The 16,159-nt window shown below is 36.9% G+C and overlaps 1 protein-coding gene and 1 long non-coding RNA gene across 4 annotated transcripts in view; one reads left to right on the plus strand and one right to left on the minus strand.

The window, feature by feature from the left end:
• The window catches only part of LOC111463824 (zinc finger CCCH domain-containing protein 46-like), a 7,357-nt gene extending 5,322 nt beyond the window's left edge, over positions 1-2,035 (plus strand). The window contains exons 6-11 of one of the 3 annotated variants that reach the window (XR_002713928.1): positions 389-628; positions 718-864; positions 924-1,086; positions 1,297-1,458; positions 1,545-1,625; positions 1,715-1,988. Coding sequence is in view for 2 of the 3 variants with exons in the window: in XM_023107761.1 (XP_022963529.1) it covers positions 389-628; positions 718-835; positions 1,297-1,458; positions 1,545-1,617 (593 nt within the window). In the remaining variant the exon portion in view is untranslated. Of the gene's footprint in view, positions 1-388; positions 629-717; positions 865-923; positions 1,087-1,296; positions 1,459-1,544; positions 1,661-1,714 lie in introns of all 3 variants that reach the window. The other 2 variants (XM_023107761.1, XM_023107753.1) reach the window with 2 other exon arrangements.
• A 13,773-nt stretch (positions 2,036-15,808) lies between these two features.
• Positions 15,809-16,159, minus strand: part of LOC111456067 — a 964-nt gene continuing 613 nt past the window's right edge. Inside the window, exon 2 of the long non-coding RNA XR_002712693.1 lies at positions 15,809-16,094. This is a non-coding gene — a long non-coding RNA (uncharacterized LOC111456067). The remainder of the gene's footprint in view (positions 16,095-16,159) is intronic.

Here is a 16,159-nt window from a genome sequence, read left to right on the forward strand (position 1 = left end):
CCAAAAAAAAAAAAAAAAAAAAGAGTCGAGCCTCGATTAAGGGGAGACCTACTTTGTTCGAGGAGAGGTGTTGGATAAAAGTCCCACATCGGCTAATCTAGGGAATGATCGTGGGTTTATAATCAAGGAATACTATTCCCATTGACACGTATTAGTCACTTGTTGTCACGATAGGTATGTGTCTGGTACGAGTTGTATAAAGTCAAAATCGAACATTCGTTAGGTTTAGTAGTCATACCAAACACATAGGAACTAGACGTGTCGTATCTGTGTCTTGTATCAGTATCTATTATTCTAAGTCCTTGCACGAGCCTCGAGTTTTCCGAGTCCTTGCACGCACAATCACGAGCAAAAACGCGTTGATAACTTGTTTTGTTTTGTAATATAGGAGCAAGAATGTTTTACAACACTCAAGACATGCTATGGAGGAGGAAACTAGAGGAACAAGCTCTTGAGCTTCAAGCTTTAAGAGTAATGAGTTTGCAACTTTCTGATGTTAAAAAGCCTCACCATCAGCAAACTCCTCTTCCAATTTGCAGCCCAATTCCTTCCCCTACTAACTCTCCTAATCCCTTCAATCAAGCCCTTCTTTTCCATTCAATTCCAACAAGCTCACAACTCCTCCAAGGTACATAATGTTCTCTTTGTTGCATTGTCATGTTTGATTATCACTAGTTCGTGTTCGTTCTAGCTCGGTAATCCTCTTGTTGTTTGTAGAGAACGGCTCGAACCACTTGCCCGAGGTTCACCTTGAGCCACGAGTGATGATCAATTCAAATTCGACAGCTGATAGTGATAGTAGCAATGACAAGGAAACCGACTTGCAAGAAACTAGGTACTATAAGGTTCTATCTAGTGGTTGTTTTTTTTATATTTTGTTTCTTTGTTAGAAGAGACATGAAAGCGTGTTTGTCTGGATTGTCGATGATCGTTTTATGTTTTTTGATTCGACCGTTGATGTGTTTCGTTGTCTTTTTAAGCACTTTTGAACACGTTTTCAAAATTTGAGCTTAAAAACTAAAAAAAAACTGAAATCCCACGGCTGGAGAGAGGAATGAGTGCTAGCTAGGATGCTGGGCCCCGAAGGTGGGTGGATTGTGAGATCCCGCATCGGTTGGGGAGGAGAACGAAACATTGTTTATAAGGGTGTGAAAATCTTCCCATAACAGACGTGTTTTAAAAACCTTGAGAGAAGACTCGAAAAGGAAAGCCCAAGAGAACAATATCGGCTAGTAGCGGTGAGCTTGGACGGTTACAAACACCGTTTTTTAAAAACTCATTATTGTTTTGTTGCAGTTTGGAGCATAATCTCCCTGACAGTCCCTTCGCCACGGCATCGTACACGCCAAGTGGCATCGAGGTCGACGAATCAGATGCGTCAACCGACAATCATTCTGCAGCTTCATCCTTCGCTTCGACACCAAACCTCGGCGCACCCTTCAAATCCTTCAACTGCCAGTAGGCCACTTTTCCATGTCTTGAGGCTTATGATATTCTAAGCTACCATTTCTTACGGATACTGAGATTAGTACATCAATTTTCAGGTACCCTTCTGGCCATGGAGCCATCGGGTTGTATGCAAGCACGGGCGGACCGACATGTCGAGTCGGGATTTAGCTGATCATGTAAGTTCTTCTACGTTCTTCATTTCTCTTCCCTTAGCTCAAGAAATGGCATTGGAAACAAACTCAAACCATTTTGTTGTGTTCTACAGAAATTTCAAGAAGTGTCTTAAGAGAGCCCACAGTACGAAGGATCTAAGAATTACCACAGGAATAGCATTTAAAATAACAGTAAAAAGAGACAGAGACATTGATTGACATGAAGTTTTGACTGTTTGGGCACTGTAATTCTCTTACCAATGTAAATTATTAATCTTACAAGGTGAATTCATAAGCCAACATGGTCAAAATTCAGTCATCTTTGTATATGAGAAGTGTTAATGATAAAATTGGATGATCTTAGAAATATTGGTAAATTTGATATTAGTAATTGTAATATTTTGAAATTATTAATTCATGTTTATTATCTCTAATTATATTTAATTTATCTATCCAATAACAATATATATATTTTTAAAGGTTAGATTTGAGACTGTTCGAGATTGTTTACAAAATTCGATTTTAACACGATTGACTTGTTTCTTAATTATAACAAATGTCTCATAATGTGTACTGTTCTTAAGTGTGACATATAACTACCTAATATCTAAGTAATTTTGTGGTTAATGTAAAGTAAAAGGGAGTAAAATTAAAGTAAAAGATGAAACACTAGGTAGAAAAATGAGAAAATTTTAGGGAGAATGTTTTCACGAGCATCACGAGAACTAATGTCGGAAAGACTTTGAATTAATAGAGTTCAAATAAAAAATAAAATATTGAATAAATAGTTGAAATTAGGGGTGTACACTCGACCCGCCAACTCGAAGGTTTGGGTTGGGTTTAAAAGGACTTCAAGTTCGGGTTGGATTCATTTTTTTGGAATTCGATCCAGTTTGGGTTGGGCTCGGGTTCAAATTTTAAATTATTGGGACAACCCAACCCAACCCGAAAACCATAAAAAAGCCCAAGCCCACGCAGCCCATCAGTCATGTTGCCACGACGTACATGCACCGTTCAATGTGCATACTTTCTCTCCCTCTCCTTCAATTCGGATTAATTATTATAATTGTCTCTCACTTGTTAGCATACTTTCACCCTCCTCATCTATCTCATGCTCATCTTAATGGTTCATCTTTTCCTCTGAGGTCGTTCTCATCTCGGACGTCGATCTAGCTCGCTGGTCACCTCTTTATTTCTCTGTTAGCCTCTTTTCTCAATTCCCATTTCTCCACTCGACTTTGTCATAGGATCATGGAAGATTCTTTTTTGCACAAGCTCTCCATATAAGCAAGGGAAGCTGGTTTCCGAGTTGATCTTGATCCATTACATTGTTCAAACTCACAACAACATGAGTTTGGAATATCACGAAGACTCGGAGGATATTCTCGGAAAGATGAATGGTTTCAAGTGAAATACAAGCAGAACATGTACGATATCAGTGTTATGTCGAGAATGTTGTCTTCAAGAGGCGTTATATGGGAAGTTATTCGACTCAATATTCTTTAATTTTTATGTGGTTTCCATTGACGTTGGGAATGCAACTTAATGTTGCCCCCAAAGAAATGGACTTGGTATTTTTCTGACTCAGACAACGACAATAACCACTATTTACAAGTTTAGGACTTGCAAGATGACAGTTTGTTGTTCGGCTCCGACCAGTAAATATAGATGATAATAGGTCCTTTTTGGACCAAAGTGCACTAGTCTAGTAAAATGTTAGTGTCCTCGGTTGGGATGAGAACTAAACGGAAAAGATTGCCAGTCAAAAGAGGAGATGAAGAAAAGTCATTTCAATAGTTTAACGGAGTTGCTATGATTATATGAAAGATGGACTTGTTTTTTTTGAGTGTTAACGTTAATAATTTTGATCTCTAAGTTTTTTGGTGCATAAAACATTACACAATTAGTAAAAGTACTCTTAACTTATGTTTTTGTTTCAATAATATCGTTCAAAAGTTGCCATAAGTGTAGAATTTATTGCATCATAACGATGGGAGGACTAAGCTTGCAATGCTGCCTGGAATACATTTCTTATCCAAAGTTGTTGAATTCCATTCTTACATTCAAGTAACTATGGAATTCAAATTTAAATATTAAGTTTTTATTTAGAAAATGTGTTCATATAACTCATGAACGGATCCATCTAAATTATCCCACTCAAATCATAAAATTGGATTGAGTTAGATTTTATTTTTGTTTGAGTTGGGTAAAATCTTTGAAAAGTCGAAAATATAGTTTGGTTTGGCTTGTAGGTCGACATTTTTTTTTGAGGAGTCAACTTGCAAATAGATTTACAATCCAACTCAACTCTTAAAAAAAATTAAGAATATTTAACGTTTGTAATTGATGTTGGTGATGAGTTGATCCTAAATTTCCACATAAAGTTGCTACTAACGTCTCATGCTCATCTATAATACTAAAATACAACTCTTTCATGAATATCATTTATAACGTAAACTTCGAAAAACGCTTAAAACAACTTCATCTTTGGAAAACATAGTCATAGTCTTAGGTGTTTAAATACGAAATACTGAAATTTAGGGAAGATAGGAGCACTACAAAACAATTTAAAACAATGAAATGCATAATAGCCTATTCTAACATAAACCTAGAAATTTAAATATGAATCCACGCTATGCAAGTGCACAATCTCAGCTTGCAATGTCGCCGTCCTTCGTACAAGTGCGCCTTGCCTTTACCTAAAAAATGATGTGGCACACGGCCTGAGTATTTCGAAGAATACTCAGTAGTGGCCCCACTATAGGGGTCATACAAATGCAGACACATACAATCATGATTTAGGGATCTATCTCTAACATAATATGGGTAGTCTCAAGTCTCGGACAAATTGGATGTGTAGTACTTCCCTACACACGACTCACACGTGTGAGTGTGAATCCCCACGGCGCTCGCACACCCCTTAGACCCTCTAGTCAAGCTAATCTGTAGCGAAGTTCAGAGGTCAACGGAACCCCATAGTGTCATGCGCCTCATGAACACCCTCATCTGTGTGCATTCGCACTCATCATCATACGGTGCGCGTCCGCACTCATCATCTCTAGGGGAAGTAGCCCTATGCTTATGAACATACAATCTACATGATGTCCCTCTAAATCCATCATAATGTCTCTTTTGACACAACCCTCTAGTATCATCTTTTTGTTACTCTAGGTAACACATACTTGTGGATATTTGTATTAATATCGTTTTCATGCTCTTAGGGTTGTGTCCTATATCAATCTAATGACATGATGCTGATGGTGTTAATATAACACATGCGGAAGCAATTTGGATCTTAGGCACTTTTAGAACATCAATTATTGTAAATCACTAGCATGTTCATAAGTATTAAAACTTAATGAGTTTAAATACTAACCTTTTGTAGTTCAAACTCCTTTTGCCTCACGAACCGGTTTCGAACCACCACTAGTGTCTTCTCCACTATCCTCCGGCCTTAGAACGGGATTGTGGAATCCGGTGAGTGACTAAACTTGGGAGGGATTTTGTATATGTGAAAGAGAGTGTTTGTGAGAAGTTTTTCTCAAGGTTTTTCATCAAGATGAAGAATCCCCTCCAAGTATCATGATCACTCTATTTAAAGAGTCAAGTTTGCATGTTCATGCAAACTTGAGATCACCAAATTTTGACACTTAAAATTCCACTCAAGAGTTTGGGATTATGTGGCAAGCATGCATGTTTGAGTTAACCAAATTTTGACACCCAAAATTCCACTCAAACTTGTGGGGTTTATTTGGCAAACATGCAAGTTTGGTTAAACCAAATTTTGACACCTCAAAATTCCACTAACATGGATTTTTCCATTAGATGAAAGTCAACATTTTGACTTTCTTCATTTTAATTCAACAATTAATTTGAATAATGAATTTCAAATTAAAGTAACATTAAATGATTAATTAAACTATTTAATTAATATTTAATATTAATTCAAATGCCAATCCCAATCAATTCCGACACATAATTGATTAAGATATTTAAATCTTATTTAAATATCTCACATTCTCTCTTTTCGTTTAATTCGTAAATAAAACAAAATTGCGGTTAAATATATCGTATATATGTAACGCATATTCCCTAATTTGAATTCGAACACTTCGAACTCACTCGTCACATTGTTCTATGGTTTAGTCCGATATGAGCTAGCAGAGGGACCTAATGGACCTATAGATCATGGGCTCCAACGATCCAAGATTAATCGATTAAACTCATTAACCTGGTTAACCAACATTCGTTAACTACTAGGACACTCCACTATAGCCTAGTAGTTGCACTCCCCTCACTATAGATATATTTCTGTCCATCTGATATAACCATGATTAGTAAGTCGATCCTTCACAGGTTGTTCGTAACTAGAGCTGGGTCAATTTACCGTTTTACCCCTGAAGTTACTTCTTGTTCCTTATGTCTCACTGATCCTCTAATGAACAATTGGTTTGTGGTCCAACCAGTAAACCAAATCCCTCTCAGGCCAATGAGAGGGTGGGGCCCCTTGTTCAAGACCTGGAGTCAGTGCTTAAGGGAACTACCTTTCTTCTATCCCTAAGTGGGTAGGAGTGAATTCCGTCTTGCACCCCACATCCCCAGCCATTCACCCAGTCTTACCCCTGAAATGGGAGGCTTGTTGAGTCGGCGAACTAGAGCCACTCTCACCCATGCAAATCTAAGGATAATTCCGAATAAACAGGAGTTCATGGTTAGCTCAGGATTAAAACCGAGTTACCTAGGTTATCGAATGAAAAGAAAATCAGTCTCAACAGTAAACGACTTTATAAAGTGAGAGTGGTTTTCTTCATGGTCCGATCTTATGCAATACTCATTGCATAGGACGCCCCCACTCACATGTCTCCACATGCACAATTTAGTGATCACATTGTTTATATCATATACAAAAGTGGGCCGCATCCATAGTGTCCCCAGAATAAGGTACTCAGCCTTATCCTTATACTATAGATCATTTTGACTATATACTTGAACTTGATCCACTCTTATGTCTCTACATATAGTTCAAGTAATCATACTATAGCCAGAGTGTTCTTAGTTTATTGGATTTAGATTAATGATCGTAAAGTTCACTTTATTCAATAACAATTTTTACTGAATAAACATCAATAATAACTTTATTGAAAATAGAATATATCTTTGTTTACAAACTATGAGTTTTAGGACATAAAACCCAACAAACTCCCACTTGGACTAAAACTCTAGTTGAGTTTTATAACGTTGAGTAGAGAGAAATACAATAAACTAGGGCATCACATACTGATGCCTTTTCTCCCACTTGCCCTAAATTACATAACTCGTAGTCCTAGACTCACTAGGTGCCCTTCAAACACTTTAGCCGTGAGGGGCTTTGTAAATGGATCAGCAATGTTGTGCTCTGAAGCTATCTGTGTGACGATCACATCTCCTCGTTGCACAATCTCCCTTATGAGATGATATTTGCGTTCAATATGTTTTCCTCGCTTATGGCTTCTTGGTTCTTTTGAATTTGCAACTGCTCCACTGTTATCACAATAAAGAGTGACGGGAAGATGCATATTTGGAACGACTTCCAAATCAGTTAAGAACTTCCTAAGCCATACAGATTCTTTCGCTGCTTCACAAGCAACAACATACTCAGCCTCCATGGTGGAATCAGCAATGCAACCTTGCTTTATGCTTCTCCATATTATTGCTCCTCCGTTCAGAGTGAAGACAGATCCTGATGTCGATTTCCTCGAATCTACATCGGTCTGAAAATCTGAGTCAGTGTACCCTATAAGGATCAGATCCTTAACACCGTACATTAGCATATAGTCCCTCGTTCTCCTAAGATACTTGAGAATATTCTTAACGGCAGTCCAATGAGCACGTCCCGGATTGGACTGATATCTGCTGACAATTCCCACAGCATAGCATATGTCGGGTCGAGTACAAAGCATGGCATACATCAGACTACCGACCGCTGATGCATAGGGAATGTGTTTCATATCCTCAACTTCTTGAGGTGTCTTAGGACTTTGTTCCTTCGACAAATGAACTCCATGCCTGAAAGGTAATAATCCTTTCTTGGAGTCCTGCATCTTATATCGAATCAACATTTTGTCGATGTACGATGCTTGAGACAATGCTAGTGTTTTGTTCTTGCGATTCCGAATAATTTCGATTCCAAGAACAAACTGAGCCTCTCCCAAATCTTTCATTTGGAATTGTGTTGCCAGCCAATGCTTAATGTCAGTCAGAATTCTCACATCATTTCCAATGAGTAGGATATCGTCAACGTACAACACCAGGAAAGCTACTGTAGAGTTGACTATCCTTTTATAAACACAAGGTTCGTCAACATTCTGTTTAAAGCCATAAGATTTGATCGCAGTATCAAACTTTATATTCCAGGATCGAGATGCTTGCTTCAACCCATAAATGGATCTTTTAAGCTTGCAAACCCTTTGCTAATGATCCTGTTCAATGAACCCCTCTGGTTGAGCCATATAGATACTCTCTTCAAGATTGCCGTTTAGAAAAGCTGTCTTAACATCCATTTGCCAAATTTCATAATCATAAAATGTGGCAATAGAAAAGAGTATTCTTATTGATTTAAGCATAGCAACAGGAGAGAAGGTTTCTTCATAGTCCACCCCCTCTCTTTGGGTATAACCCTTTGCTACTAGTCGTGCTTTAAAGGTCTGTACCTTACCGGTTTGGTCTCGTTTCCTCTTATAGATCCATTTGCAACCAATAGGTTTTACCCCATCCGGTTGATCTACAAGTTCCCAGACTGAATTGAAGTACATTGACTCCATTTCAAGATTCATGGCTTTAATCCACTGATCTCTATCCTCATCATTCATTGCCTGTTTATAGGTCAATGGATCCTCAACGCCATCATCAGGTATGATGACTTGAGTTTCTGCTAAACCCAAGTAACGATCGGGTTGAGTTATAACCCTCCCACTACGTCGAGGCATTCTCAACTCTTGAGAAGGATGTGATTGACCAGAAGTGTCAGCTCCATCAACAACTCTGGTTGAAGGACCAGCTTGATCAACAACTCTTGTTGTTTTATCAGTAGCTTCTTTAGAAATCTCACTTAATACTAGTTTGCTACGAGGTTGATGATTTCTTACGTGGTCTTCCTCTAAGAATGTAGCGTTCGTTGATACAAACACTCTATTTTCTTGAGGATCATAAAACAAACCACCTTTCGTCTCTTTGGGGTATCCTACGAATAGACATAATTTTGAACGACGTTCTAATTTCTTGGGATTTTGCAACAACACATGTGCTGGACATCCCCAAATTCTGAAGTGACGTAAACTACCTTTACGCCCTTTCCATAACTCATAAGGTGTTTCTAAAACACTCTTAGTAGGAACCATGTTCAAAATGTATGTAGCAGTCTCCACTGCATATCCCCAAAATGGATCGGGTAATTGAGCGAAACTCATCATAGACCGAACCATGTCTAATAGAGTTCTATTTCTCCTTTCTGATACACCATTTTGTTGAGGCATACCAGTGGCTGAGAGTTGAGACCTTATTCCATGTTCTATCATATAGTCCTGAAATCTTAAATCCATGTACTCTCCTCCTCGATCTGATCGAAGTGTTTTAATAGTTTTACCTAATAGATTCTGAACCTCAGTCTTATACTCTCTGAATTTTTCAAGAGCTTCGGACTTGTGATGCATTAGGTAAAGATAGCCATACCTTGAATAATCATCAATAAAACTGATGAAATATTCATACCCTCCTCGTGCTTTGACATTCATTGGACCACAGAGATCTGTATGCACGAGTTCTAAGGTTTCTTTGGCTCTATAACCTTTTTCGCAAAATGATCGTTTAGTCATTTTACCCTCAAGACAAGACTCACATGGAGGTAAAGAATTGTCTTCTAACTTATTTAGAAGTCCCCTTTTAACCAATCTCTCAATCCTATTGAGATTAATGTGGCCTAGTCTTAAATGCCAAAGAAAGATATTAGGAGAAATCTTTTGTCGTTTATTTTGAGTTTCAGCTGTTTTAAACATCTCAGTATTTAAAATAGCTTTTGTTTTGCTCGGTTTTAACATATATAAGTTGTTTTCTAGTTTTGCAGAACAAATATGAATACCTCTTTTGCAAATGAACACTTCATTAATTTCAAAAGATACTTTATACAACTGTTCTAATAAACAAGAGATGGATATTAGATTTCTTTTCATTCCTGGAACAAAAAGTACATTATCTAATATAATGAATCTATCTCCAAAAAACAACTTTAAATTTCCCACTGATCTTGCTGAGACAACCTCTTCTGTTCCAACCCTGAGTGTTATCTCGCCGTCCGCAAGCATTCTCCAGGAGCTAGTTTCCTGGTAAAAAGAACAAATATGATTAGTCGCCCCTGAATCTAGTATCCAAGTTGAGTTGTCATACTCTACTAAACACATTTCTACAACGAGTAAATCATATTTACCTTGTTGTGTCTTTTCGGCTTTCTTCTCTGCAAGGTATTTTGGGCAATTTCTCTTCCAGTGCCCGTTTTCGTTGCAATGGAAACATTTTCCTTTATCTGCTTTTTGAACCTTGTTCTTGCGGTTAGTAGGAATCTTATTTTTCCCTTTTCCCTTCTTCTTCATCAAAACACTTTTAGAAGTTGAAGGTCCAGACTTATTTTGGGAGGACGATCCTCGTAGTAATTTCTTGGAGATGGCAACATTTGCTTCTCCTGTTTGTCCCTTGTTTGTTAAGAGGGACTGATAAGTCTGTAGCTCATTGAGAAGAGCAGTCAAGTTATATTCTATTTTGTTCATAACCACATTGGTGCGGAACTGGAAGAAGCTCTTCGGAAGAGACATCATGATAAAACTGACTTGACTCTTCTCATCAATGACAGCTTCATTTTCTTCTGCCACATTGAAATGGACCATCATGTCCAGGACATGTTCTCTAACTGAGGTCCCTTCTTTCATACGGCAGTTGTAAATGTATTTTATGGCTTCATGTCTAAGGGAGAAGGACGGTTGTCCAAACATCCCTTTTAGAGATTCCATAATCTCTTTAGCAGTACCCATAACATCGTGTTTCTTAGCCAAAACATCAGATATGCTGGCTAGAATGTACACTCGGGCTTTGTCATTTGCCTTTATCCATCTGTCATATGCATCCCGAGCTGTTCGGTTTGCATTTGAGTTTGTGTTTGGAGGACACTCCTCAGTTAAAACAAACTTTAAATCATCAATGACCAGTATTGTGTTTAGGTTTGATTTCCAAGTTGTGTAGTTGTCGCCGTTTAATTTCTCAGAAGCGAGTAATTGTACTATTGAGTTTGTCATGCTGTGATATAAAGAAAATTCTATTAGTGATTTGACTTAATCCTGTTTAATCCAATCAGTTTTAGCAAATGTAATAATGTACCCAAATCATTATTAATTTGCAACGATACTTTAGTGAGTTAGAGCAACTGCTACCGAGGGGCAGTCAATCACTCATTCACTAAACCAAGACATTCTTGACTTAAACACTAATTCCAGAATAACTCTTGTTCCTATAGTGTTTTAGTTATCGCTATTTTGGTCAAGAATATACTAACTCTTAGTAATTCTTCGCAAGTGTGACCCACCAATTTCAGACCTCAGAAATCGGTCCCAACAACGCTATCGAATGAAAAAGCCAAAGTTGGGAATGGACTTAAGAAATCCTATCCATTTCTGGAGTTTGCGTTGTTCCGACTCCCATGTTACGACCCTCCGAATGGGTAGTTGCTCTAGGGCAACATGCAGGCGGAACATGGGAATCTCACGGTGCAACCTAGTGGTGGAGACCATAGGACGTGTTGACTTCCTTCTCCCACTTACTATAAATACTTTCTCAATTCACCTTGTTATTGACTCATGCAAATACCTTCCGAATGGAGGACGCTCCCAGGGCGACACGAGGCCGAGCATGAATCTCACTGTGTGAATTTTACAGAGAGCGTGAAGAGAAAACGATGTATCTTATACACCTTTTTCCTCCCACTAAGTATTTTAGATGGTTGGGTATACTCTTTACTTAAGTATATTCCGGCTAATTAAATATAACTTAAGTCTAGGTGATTTTTCTAAATCTTACATCACTTAAGCATGCTCATAAAACTGGGCTAACTAAGCTCAAGTACTGGTCCGATCTCCAGGTAGTGGGTGTTCCGTAAACCGTCAACTTAAGTACCTTCAGCCTTAGACAAGATCGTGCCAGGTGAGCTTTCTTGTAACCGCAATTTTATGAGACATCGACCCTTTTTAACTGTTAAAATTGATCGTGCTCGGTTCTTAACCCTTAGTGAGCATGCACTTATCTTTATTATAGATTTTAACATCTACCTGATTTTATGACGTTGAAAATAACCTATAAGATGCTTTATATAACAATTTATATAATCATCCATTCCATGCAATAATATAACAATTATATCTATCACTCATGCAACCCTAAGACATGCATACTATACATTATAACACTTATAACATACTTGGAATGCATGAAACATGCTTAGCCTATGGTGGGATTTTAAATCTATATGACATACTTTATGCATATACATTTTCTATTTAATTAAAACATACATTCATAATGCATAATTAATTAAACACACTAAAGTGGGTTGGTTTTGGCATTTTAAAGCAAGCAATTAACTAAATTATTACATTAATAATTAAAAATAACTTGAGCCGCTCCCGAGGATCACGAACTGGACAAACCAACCCTTAAAAATGTTCAATCGGTCCCCAACGACAGAAAAGACACCCGAACCGCCTCTTCCATCTTCTTCGGTTCAGCTTGCTTATCTCTTCCATTTTCGATCAATTACAACCTAAAATGGACTCAAAAGACTCCATAAAAATTACAGACCTTTCTTCATTCATTAAAGCCCATACACCTTAGGCTTATTACAATAATTGTATCAAATGGAAGCATAAAAAAAATGCCAAAACCAAAACCATCCACTTTAGCAACCACAAATTTCATGCATGAAATGGTACCCACCATGATCAAATTAATGTAAATAAAGTGCCTAAAACTTGCTCTGATACCAATTGATGGTGTTAATATAACACATGCGGAAGCAATTTGGATCTTAGGCACTTTTAGAACATCAATTATTGTAAATCACTAGCATGTTCATAAGTATTAAAACTTAATGAGTTTAAATACTAACCTTTTGTAGTTCAAACTCCTTTTGCCTCACGAACCGGTTTCGAACCACCACTAGTGTCTTCTCCACTATCCTCCGGCCTTAGAACGGGATTGTGGAATCCAGTGAGTGACTAAACTTGGGAGGGATTTTGTATATGTGAAAGAGAGTGTTTGTGAGAAGTTTTTCTCAAGGTTTTTCATCAAGATGAAGAATCCCCTCCAAGTATCATGATCACTCTATTTAAAGAGTCAAGTTTGCATGTTCATGCAAACTTGAGATCACCAAATTTTGACACTTAAAATTCCACTCAAGAGTTTGGGATTATGTGGCAAGCATGCATGTTTGAGTTAACCAAATTTTGACACTCAAAATTCCACTCAAACTTGTGGGGTTTATTTGGCAAACATGCAAGTTTGGTTAAACCAAATTTTGACACCTCAAAATTCCACTAACATGGATTTTTCCATGAGATGAAAGTCAACATTTTGACTTTCTTCATTTTAATTCAACAATTAATTTGAATAATGAATTTCAAATTAAAGTAACATTAAATGATTAATTAAACTATTTAATTAATATTTAATATTAATTCAAATGCCAATCCCAATCAATTCCGACACATAATTGATTAAGATATTTAAATCTTATTTAAATATCTCACATTCTCTCTTTTCGTTTAATTCGTAAATAAAACAAAATTGCGGTTAAATATATCGTATATATGTAACGCATATTCCCTAATTTGAATTCGAACACTTCGAACTCACTCGTCACACTGTTCTATGGTTTAGTCCGATATGAGCTAGCAGAGGGACCTAATGGACCTATAGATCATGGGCTCCAACGATCCAAGATTAATCGATTAAACTCATTAACCTGGTTAACCAACATTCGTTAACTACTAGGACACTCCACTATAGCCTAGTAGTTGCACTCCCCTCACTATAGATATATTTCTGTCCATCTGATATAACCATGATTAGTAAGTCGATCCTTCACAGGTTGTTCGTAACTAGAGCTGGGTCAATTTACCGTTTTACCCCTGAAGTTACTTCTTGTTCCTTATGTCTCACTGATCCTCTAATGAACAATTGGTTTGTGGTCCAACCAGTAAACCAAATCCCTCTCAGGCCAATGAGAGGGTGGGGCCCCTTGTTCAAGACCTGGAGTCAGTGCTTAAGGGAACTACCTTTCTTCTATCCCTAAGTGGGTAGGAGTGAATTCCGTCTTGCACCCCACATCCCCAGCCATTCACCCAGTCTTACCCCTGAAATGGGAGGCTTGTTGAGTCGGCGAACTAGAGCCACTCTCACCCATGCAAATCTAAGGATAATTCCGAATAAACAGGAGTTCATGGTTAGCTCAGGATTAAAACCGAGTTACCTAGGTTATCGAATGAAAAGAAAATCAGTCTCAACAGTAAACGACTTTATAAAGTGAGAGTGGTTTTCTTCATGGTCCGATCTTATGCAATACTCATTGCATAGGACGCCCCCACTCACATGTCTCCACATGCACAATTTAGTGATCACATTGTTTATATCATATACAAAAGTGGGCCGCATCCATAGTGTCCCCAGAATAAGGTACTCAGCCTTATCCTTATACTATAGATCATTTTGACTATATACTTGAACTTGATCCACTCTTATGTCTCTACATATAGTTCAAGTAATCATACTATAGCCAGAGTGTTCTTAGTTTATTGGATTTAGATTAATGATCGTAAAGTTCACTTTATTCAATAACAATTTTTACTGAATAAACATCAATAATAACTTTATTGAAAATAGAATATATCTTTGTTTACAAACTATGAGTTTTAGGACATAAAACCCAACAGATGCAACATGACACTCATCATCATATAGCATGCTCAATATGGAAAACATCATCGTATTAAGGTAAACGTCACACAATCATCACACTCATCATATTGCCATAAAGTGCATCAAGCATATCAAGTACGTCATTCATCGAAATATATATATACTACACACATCATCAAGTATCATAACTCACACATCATCATACACTCATACATCATCATACACCAGTATACAATATCATACGATACAACTCATACATCATTATATACCAGTATACGATATCATACGATACAACTCGTACATCATCATAACTCATATATGGTCACATACTAACATACGACATTGTACAAAACAGTTCATACATCATCATAATTCATACAATTTTTAGTTTATCCTATAGTAAGGTCATTTTATTGATGCTTAAGTTGTTGTCACAAATTTATTCTTAGTGAAAGTTTGATTATGTCATTTGAAATCCAAGTCACTCTACATGTGAGTTCATGACATTAGGTTCAAGTTCGAATTTCTATAGAATTATTTCTTAAATTTACATTGGTCCATGTAGTAAATATTATGCGAACATTAGAAGCTTTGCATGAATATAGTCTTAAATGTTTATTATAATTTCATTTTCATGTGGTGCATTTAAAAACTCTTTAACATCTACCATATATTTTCTTTCCTAGTAGGTGTGTTTCCCTTATCTTTTTATTTTAATTATGCTCACAATAAATTACACAGATAATCAATTCCATATCTGTATTTATTTTTTTCTCGGCTCTGTATTTATTTATTTTTTTGTTGACAGATATTACCCTCATTGATTTTAGTTATTTCCTATAACCTAACATACTAACTAAAATCTAAATAACTGGGCAGAGAATAAGACATCTGATTTTAAATAATTAGATAAAGGAGAAGGAAATCTGATTATGACGTGATTTCTTGTAACACGATTGAATAGATAAAAAAAGATATATGAAATATGACTTACAATAATAACAAATCAAGATCTTTCCGATTAAATCTCCCGCTCTACCTGTAAAGCTGTGATTTGGGATTTTGAGTGAGGAGTTGGTTGAGGAGAGATAGAGAGGAAGGAGGGTAAGTGGCCAGTAGTTTAGGAAAAATTATTATTTTTTATTATTTAATTATTAATTATTATTATTCCTTTTTTGTATGAACCTTAAATAAATAAAACAACTTGACATCTCAGCCAGAAACTTTAATATATCATGATAAGTGTGGGTTCAATGAAGAAAAAGTCACCCAATCATTTTATGACATTCCCACCATATGATAGGATTAAAAGCACTCAGTTGTTAGTGCAATGGTAGGAGCAATAACAAAGGTAGGTAAAAGGAACGGGAGGGGCAGCCACGCACTGAGATGTTGATCCAGGATGCTTTTCTAGACACTTCTGCTTGCAGTCTTCAGGCAGGCATCCTTCATACAACTTATCAACACAATCTACTGAAAGGGCTGCTTGAGGTACCATGAACGCCACTGCAAAAATTTGATAAACAATATATAAAAAAAAAAAAAAAAAAAAAAAAAAAAAAAAAAAAAAA

Source organism: Cucurbita moschata, unplaced genomic scaffold (genome assembly GCF_002738365.1).
Source record: "Cucurbita moschata cultivar Rifu unplaced genomic scaffold, Cmos_1.0 Cmo_Scf00002, whole genome shotgun sequence".
NCBI classification, from domain to species: domain Eukaryota; kingdom Viridiplantae; phylum Streptophyta; class Magnoliopsida; order Cucurbitales; family Cucurbitaceae; genus Cucurbita; species Cucurbita moschata.